This window comes from Citrus clementina, unplaced genomic scaffold (genome assembly GCF_000493195.1).
Source record: "Citrus clementina cultivar Clemenules unplaced genomic scaffold, Citrus_clementina_v1.0 scaffold_3, whole genome shotgun sequence".
Classification (NCBI taxonomy): Eukaryota; Viridiplantae; Streptophyta; class Magnoliopsida; order Sapindales; family Rutaceae; genus Citrus; species Citrus x clementina.
In genome coordinates this window covers 40,404,027-40,411,941 of record NW_006262339.1, presented here as the reverse complement: position 1 = coordinate 40,411,941, position 7,915 = coordinate 40,404,027, and the positions used below count along the sequence as shown (strand labels likewise).

The 7,915-nt window shown below is 31.8% G+C and overlaps 1 protein-coding gene across 1 annotated transcript; it reads left to right on the top strand.

The window, feature by feature from the left end:
• The first annotated feature begins 4,912 nt into the window (after nt 1-4,912).
• LOC18049649 (inositol-tetrakisphosphate 1-kinase 1) lies at nt 4,913-5,905 on the top strand. Its single transcript, XM_006443226.1, has one exon. The coding sequence runs from the start codon at nt 4,913-4,915 to the stop codon at nt 5,903-5,905; it is 993 nt and encodes a 330-aa protein (XP_006443289.1).
• Nucleotides 5,906-7,915: the final 2,010 nt, after the last annotated feature.

The following is a 7,915-nucleotide window of genomic DNA, read 5'->3' as shown; positions in this document are numbered from 1 at the left end:
TCAACAGCTTAGCAGTAGAAAATTTACCAAGGAAAACTCCGGTTGGCGGCATTTATAGAGTTCGAAAAGGCCCCAACAGATTAAATTCTTTATTTGGCTGGTTGTTCAGAGCGAAATAAAATGCAAACCAAAGCTATCGAAGCGCCATATTAACACGGACATAGCTTGCCCTTAGTGTCATGAGATGATTGAGGACACGCTACATGCTTTTCATGATTGTTTGTGAAAAGGATTTGGCATGAGCTACTACTGAAAGATGATTATGGTACATTCTTCTCTTTGTCTTTACATAAATGGGTGTTCTATAATCTGAAAACTAATGGTCAGAAGGATAACAATGGGAGTAGGCTTGCATTTTGGGGTAGCTCTTTGGAGAATCTGGCACTGGCATAGCAAGTATATTTTTGAAGAGAGTGCTACCAGTGTTGCTAATATGGTGATAAATATTAAGTCTAGAGAGGAGAAAATTCACAGAACTTTTGATGTACTCAATACCAAAAAGTACATAAGAGTGGAAGAGTACTTTGGTTGGGTGTTTTCAACTTTAGTCTTTTTTACAAGTTGAACACAGATAGAGCTCGTAAAGCTTTAGAATTGGCTTCTGCAGGTAGCTTAATCAGAAATGATCATGGTGAATAAGTTGAAGGTTTTTGTATGAACATTAGGCTGTGTTCAATCATACTTACTGAGCTTTGGGATCTCTACCAGGGTCTTATTCTGGCATGGAATAGAGGCATCAAATCGCTACTTGTTGAGGCTGATAGCTTATGCATGACTCAGCTTTGGGAGAACCAAGATGATACTCTTAATGCTTTGTCTCCCCTTGTTAAAAGCATCAAGGCTCTTCTAGCTCAAAATTGGCAAGTCTTTGTACACAATATCGACCGTAAAACGAACATTGCAGCTGATTTCCTTGCTACTTTAGCTCTCTCGTTACCTCTTGGACTCCGCATTTTACCAATTTCCCCTCCTGGTGTTAAGGTTTGGCTGCGTAGTGATAGCTTAGGGACTGCGTTCCCTCGTGTGGTAAAGCTTTCGTTTCTCTTGCTAGGCTCGTTGTCTTATATATATATATACATACACTATATATATTTCTCAACCACTAAAAAAAGCCACCAATCTCTCAACTCAAACCAAAATGAAAAAAAATCAGAACTTCTTGCAATATCGTTTCACAATTATATACATTTATTTGCTCTCCAAATGTATGTGACCCAATTTCTAATAATATATATAGTTTTAAAATATTTACATTTTTATATATCGTTTTTTTTCCTTTTTCCATTTTATTTGTTGAGAGAATCAACATACTTTCAACCTCGTCTGAGGGTTGATCGAATAATTTTCAAATAATTTTATTTGACTACTTGAGTTTGAATCATGAAAAATTGACGAACTAAAAATTAATTATACTCTCTTTACTTATTTAGTTTTTAAAAAAAATGCTTGTAGCCTCCGTGGTCCTTGCCATTAAGTAATATTGATACTCGGGGATTTTAGATGTATCACCCATTCGAAGTGAACGTCACCTTTTAAATTACTAACACATGGGTTAATTTTAGTAAACATTCAAATAAATCAACAAATATCAGTACCCACAAAAACACACATGAATGAAATGTGGATGCCTTTGCTAATTATTGGATATATTCTTAATAGAGTAGTGATATTTGAACCCTTTGTTTTATCTTAACAACCCCTCCCTTTTAAATTATCTCCATTTACTTTCAAAATTACTCTATTACTAATAAATATATTATCTTAATGGCTCCAGCATCTGGTTAGCAAAGTCTCAGTCGCCAAAATGGCCTCTCACAACACTTGTATGACATAACATGTCTGTACGAAGCGAAGTCGTAGGCACATCTATATGAAGCGTAGGCGTAGGCACTAGCGCCGCACCAAAATGGAGCACAACATTGGGCTTTTTGTCGTTTAAGTTTCTAGAAAGAAATATAGAAGAGAGAAAGATGGAAAAGGAGGCCGACATAGCACAAGAGAAAGTGAACAAGGTAGAGGAGAAGTTGTAGACTGAACATGGAAGAGTTATTGTTCTTCCTAAGTTCCTCAAAGATCAACTTTTTGGTTCATGTTTCATTTTTCATTCTCGTCAGCTTCTTCGGGGTCTCAAGATGTATACTAGCTTAGTTTTTTCATCTAAAATCTGTACGTTGTGATAAATTATTTGGTAAAGTTAAAAGTTTTTGAAATACCAAATTTTGTTATGATTCTATCATAGCCCCATGAATTCTTCTGAAAATTTGTTATGTTAATCCTTATATATTTGTAACTCCGACACCGTTTTCTTTGTTTATTGGAGTAATTTTTTCTTGTTTCCAATCTCTTTTTATTTGGTACATACTTGGGTTGAAATGAATATGATTTATAGGTTTTGTTATCCGCTACGTAATAGGTTAAGAAAATAAGGATATCTTTAAAAATAAATAGAGATAATTTAGAGGTAGGGGTGTTGAAATAAATTGCGATTTAAATATCACCGCTCTTGTTAATATTCTAAAATTGTGGTTAATATTCTAAAAATGGCGAGGCACGAGAGCCCAAAACTCAATCAAGCCATTTAAGATAGCATGGGGCTAGTCAGCGGACTCGGAGCATGAAGAGAATTCCAAATTATTTATGACAAATTAAGTTGTTGGGGAAGACGAATTAAAGCAATCACGTTTAAAAAAAAACAAAAAACAAAAAACAAAACAAACGAACAAAACAAAACCAATTGGGTATCGATTTATGGAAGTCAAAGTCTTGCATGGCTGCATGAGAAGGATGTAGCACTGAGCAAAGGGGCCATTGACTTGGAGATTTTTGGAAGGCAAATATAGAAAGATAAAGAATAATATGCATATAATGTTTAGATTTTTCTAGTATTATCTCAGAATTTTGATCTCAAGCAATGTCACGGTTAATCATTGATTTTAACATGTGATGTTCACTTTGAAAATTGAAAGCATCTTTTGCTTTTCGGGCGCCGCGGGGTGGGGTGGCCTATTACACGCCATATAAAATTAAATTAACAAAGTTTACGAAAGTGAGAAATAAAGGTGGTCGCTTATAAAAAAACTATATGCTAATTGCCAATTTAGCAAGTTTATTGGTGCGGTACAGATGCCATAGAGATTATTTTAATTTTAACAAAGTTCATGGAGGTAATAAATAAATGTGGTCGCTTTTAAAAATTAAACTAATTAAACAAGTTCGGTGGTATGGTCTAGACTCTAGATGCCATAGAAACTATTTTAATTTTATAAAGTTTATGAAGGTGCGATTTATAACGGTGGATGTCGTTGATAAAAATTATTTTAATTTAGCAAGCTGAATTGCACGTGATAAACATGATCAAGTTAATTGGCGGAGGATATGCAATGGCTGAGATGCACAAAAACAACATTGTATTTATTTATGTTTCAGGGACTTAGCTAAATGGTTTTCAAGAAGTTAATTGATCACCTAGTAATATTGGGAGAATATTGAGATATTCTTCTTGTTAAACAAAAGTAATACTAAAACTATATACACTTTGTTCAAATTATCATGGCATAACAAAATGGCAGTTTGATAAAAAAATTAATTAAAGGAAGTCAAGGTTGTTTTTATATATGTACAAGTATGAGGGGGCCTTCTCTCCTGTGGATATATATCTACACTAATTTTCATATGAATTCGGTACACTAATTTTTATATGAATTTGTGATTTCACAATGGTGTTAAAGTCTTTTATAATGTTGTAAAATGATTTACAATGGTATTAAAAGGCTTTCCCACCATTGTGAAATCCTAAATCTACGCCTGAGATTATATATATATATATATAGTTGTGATCTAATTTAAAATTTTGGATTTTAATGAAGTCTAAGATGAATTGACAATGGTGTTAACATACTTTTATAGTATTATAAAAGTATAGTATTATACTTTTATAGTATTATAAAAGTATAGTATTATACTTTTATAATACTATAAAAGTATGTTTACACTATTGTCAACTTATTCCGGATTGAAAAATTTTCCTATATATAATTTTGTAATATATTTATATACTCTTGTACAAAATGACAAATTATTTTTGTGTAAACTAGTATGTTATTACATGATTGGTTGAATAAAAATATTGTATAACTGGTATAACTTATTTTTATTATTTTATATTTACATTGCAAACAATCATACTATGACATTAATTTGTAGAGAAAAAATTTATATGAGAATTCATAAGTGTATGATTATTCTTAAAAAATAGTAATTTAACTTTAACATCTCTAACTCAAAAAGCAAGACTAATGGGCCTTTAGTTCAATGGGAGAATTCTTGCACTTACAATGGTGAGTGCAAGGTTTGAGCTTTTATAAGAGTTTTATGGAGGTTAGTTTCAGTACTCCCTCAATTATCAGCCAATTTGAGTGCAGATAGTTTCTCTCTTACGAAATGTGAGTGGAATAGACACCTTTCGAATATTAGAGAACGTTTAAAGAATTTAGGGTCAATGTATGACGGAGATCCTAGTTATATAATATAATTATAAATATTAATTATAATATTTGATATAATATCAGTAATATAACAAAATTTTAAAAAAAAAACTCAAAAAGCAAGTACTGAACTGACTGCTTACACAAAAAAGCAGCGTTTTTATTATTTAGGATACAAGTTGAGAATCCGAATTTCCTTTAATGCTTTATTCTTTCTGACCGACAGAACATTAATTCTTTCTTTTTTTCCTTCTTATTATATTGTACTTGTTTTGAGTCCCTTTTAATTCAACTATTCTCTCCACACGTAGCTCTATTTAACGTTGTACTTTGCCCGCTCTCTTATTCTGTCCAAGCTCAAAATTTCTCTCAACTTAATTTCTCACATCCCAAACAGTATTACAACTACTCTTCCCCACAAATCGCAAATGTCTAATCATGAAGGTCAACCTTATTGCAAAATCGGCTACGTTTTTGCTCCTAACAAAGAGCAAACCGTCATCCAACCTTCTCTCATCACCAAAGCAACCGAACAAGGCATTGGCTTAATCCGCATTGATCCGGACAAACCCTTGACCGAACAAGGACCGTTCGATTGCATCATGCACAAGTTGTACGGTCCTGATTGGACTCAACAGTTGCAACAATTCTCTTCCCGAAACCCTGACGTCCGCATCATTGATCCTCCCGAATCAATCGAAAGACTCCACAACAGAGACTCAATGCTGGAAGTGGTATCGCGTTTGAAGATAGAGTTGAATAAGGAAAAAGTCAGTGTACCGAATCAGGCTGTCGTTTCAGAAACCGAACTCGTAACTCGTGATATGGCGATTGAAGAGTTGAAATTGAGGTTTCCGTTAATAGCAAAGCCTTTGGAGGCCAATGGGAGCGACAAGTCGCATCAAATGTATTTGATTTTCGACAACGAAGGGCTTGAGGTTCTGGAGGCACCGATTCTATTACAAGAATTTGTGAATCACGGTGGTATGATCTTCAAGGTCTATGTTGCTGGTTCGAGTGTGAAGTGTGTGAAGCGAAAGTCATTGCCCGATATTTCGGAAGAAAAAATGAAATCTTTGAAGGGTTTTCTACCATTTTCTCAAATATCATCAAATTCAGTTGATGCTGATGAAGAAGTTGATTTAGAGAAAACTGAAATGCCACGAGAAGGCTTTGTTGTGGAATTATCAAGGGCGCTGAGAGAAGCATTAGGGTTGAATCTTTTCAACTTTGATTTGATTAGAGATGCTGGAGAGAGGGACGGGTATCTTGTTATTGATATTAATTACCTTCCTGGTTATGCAAAATTGCCTGGCTATGAAACTCTCTTGATGGATTTTTTCTTGAATGTTGCCAAAAGCAAGGCTGTAGAAGAAGTTACAAGTGGAGATGAATTGAATGAAAGTGTGTGCTTGCAGTGATAGTATGATACTAGCCACTGTGAATGGTACCGACTGTCGAACATGTGTAAGTTTTATTTATTTTTTTCCCCTGCATAGGTCATATGTGTACTTTACTCCCTATGTTCTTGACTTATCAGCGGCTTAAATTTGTGGGGAATATGTGTAAAGGTTTTGACCTTCCTTCCACATATTTCCTTTTTTTTTTTCTTTCTGCCGTCGTTTCTTCAATAATGTTTTAAATTAATAATTCAACAAACTTCCGGTTCTATTTATAGGAGTGCAGTCCTAATGTGATATTATCCTTTTGCAACCAGGAATTATTCCATGAAACAAACAATATAAACTTCACTCTCGTTGATAATAATAGCCTAGAGGCTCAATTTATACAAATTAAAGAGACATGTTTCAAAAAAAAAAAAAAGAATAATCACATAATTGCAAAGACTAGGAGATTATGCCTACTAGCCGTTGGAGTCAATCTTGCAGTTTAAATGAGAAGTGATACTGATTCACTTTCTATTGTGGTAACTTCCGTCCAAGGTTATCTATGGTGGCTGATTTTTTGCTAAACCTGGTAAACTTCCTTCCAAGTTTCAAGGTTACGGTGGCCGATTTCTTTTGCTATAATGCTATGTTGATTAAGATTAGATACTTAGAGGCTGTTTGTTTTTTTTTTTTTGACTTAATGACTTATATATTTGACTTAATTTTAATCAGTTAAATCATTAACTTGTTTGTTTTTTCAACTTAATGAAAATTTTTAGCCATTAAGTCACTAAGTTATTAAGCTAATTTTTTTAGCTTTTTGCTTAATCTAAAAAGTCTAAATGATATCATTAAAAGATATTCTCTAAAATATCCCTATCTAATTACTTAATTTTCATTCTTATCTAAATAAAATTTAATAATTAGCATTATTACCCATTTCTATATAACTTGTGATAATATATAGTGGTAGACTATTATTATTTTTATCTTTTTATTTAATTTAGATTAGTATTATTTATCTTCATAATTTTTTATGAATATTTTTCATATAAAAAACATCATAAATTATAATAAAATTGATCAACATCTATAATATAGAATATTAAAAAGTGTATTCAAGTGAATATGATTTATGTTATGATAATTTATTATTTTATTTATATTCTTTGAGATGTTTATTATTTATTTAATATTTATAATTTGTAAGGGAATAAATGTAAAAATATTAGTTTTTCAGATATTTTTAGTTAAAAAATAAACAACTTAATATTTAATTTTTAGTGATTCAGAAAAAAAAATATCATTCAGATCAGACATTCAGTTTTATTTAGAATTCAGACTAATTTAGGTCTATTTAGATATCAGATAAAAAAATAAACGCCACTTTAGTTAGGATACTCATCAATGTGTTACCAATCATTTAATGCTATGTGTATAATATTAATTGATTTTATTATTAATTATTAACCTATTACACAAGACATGCTCTGTAGTAGAATTATCATTTTCAACTTGTTCCTCTCAATCATTAGGAACTTAAATCTCTATAACGACCTTACAAAAAACGAAGGTAATTATGTTTAAAACAAAACATATTATTATGAACGCAATATTTTGAAAAAACAAATAAAGAATATCTTCAAATTTTATAATTTATTAATTTATCAATAAGTTAATATTCATTAAAACAATATGTTTTTCTTGACCACAAAGCTCTTAATTTATGATGTGTGAGTTTATTTGTTATATTTTGGTGGCATGTTTCTTTTATTTGTTCACAATTAACGATAAGAAATCATGGTTGGAACCGAGTCGATTAATCTGACCTCGCGTATGCCTACAAATAATACTTATACTCCCACTATAAAATTCCAAATGCGATGTTGTTATCGTCATCATCGTATAGGATTCACTCCAATCCAATAACATCTTAATTATACTCACTCACGCATGCTAACCTTTTTCCAGTTAATTAGGTCACGTTTAATATTAAAGTGTTGTAATTTAAAAAGTTATAATTATTGTGAAAAAAAATATAAT

Coding starts and splice junctions, on each gene's coding strand:
- LOC18049649 (XM_006443226.1), top strand. CDS start 4,913: ATGTCTAATCATGAAGGTCAACCTTATTGCAAAATCGGCTACGTTTTT.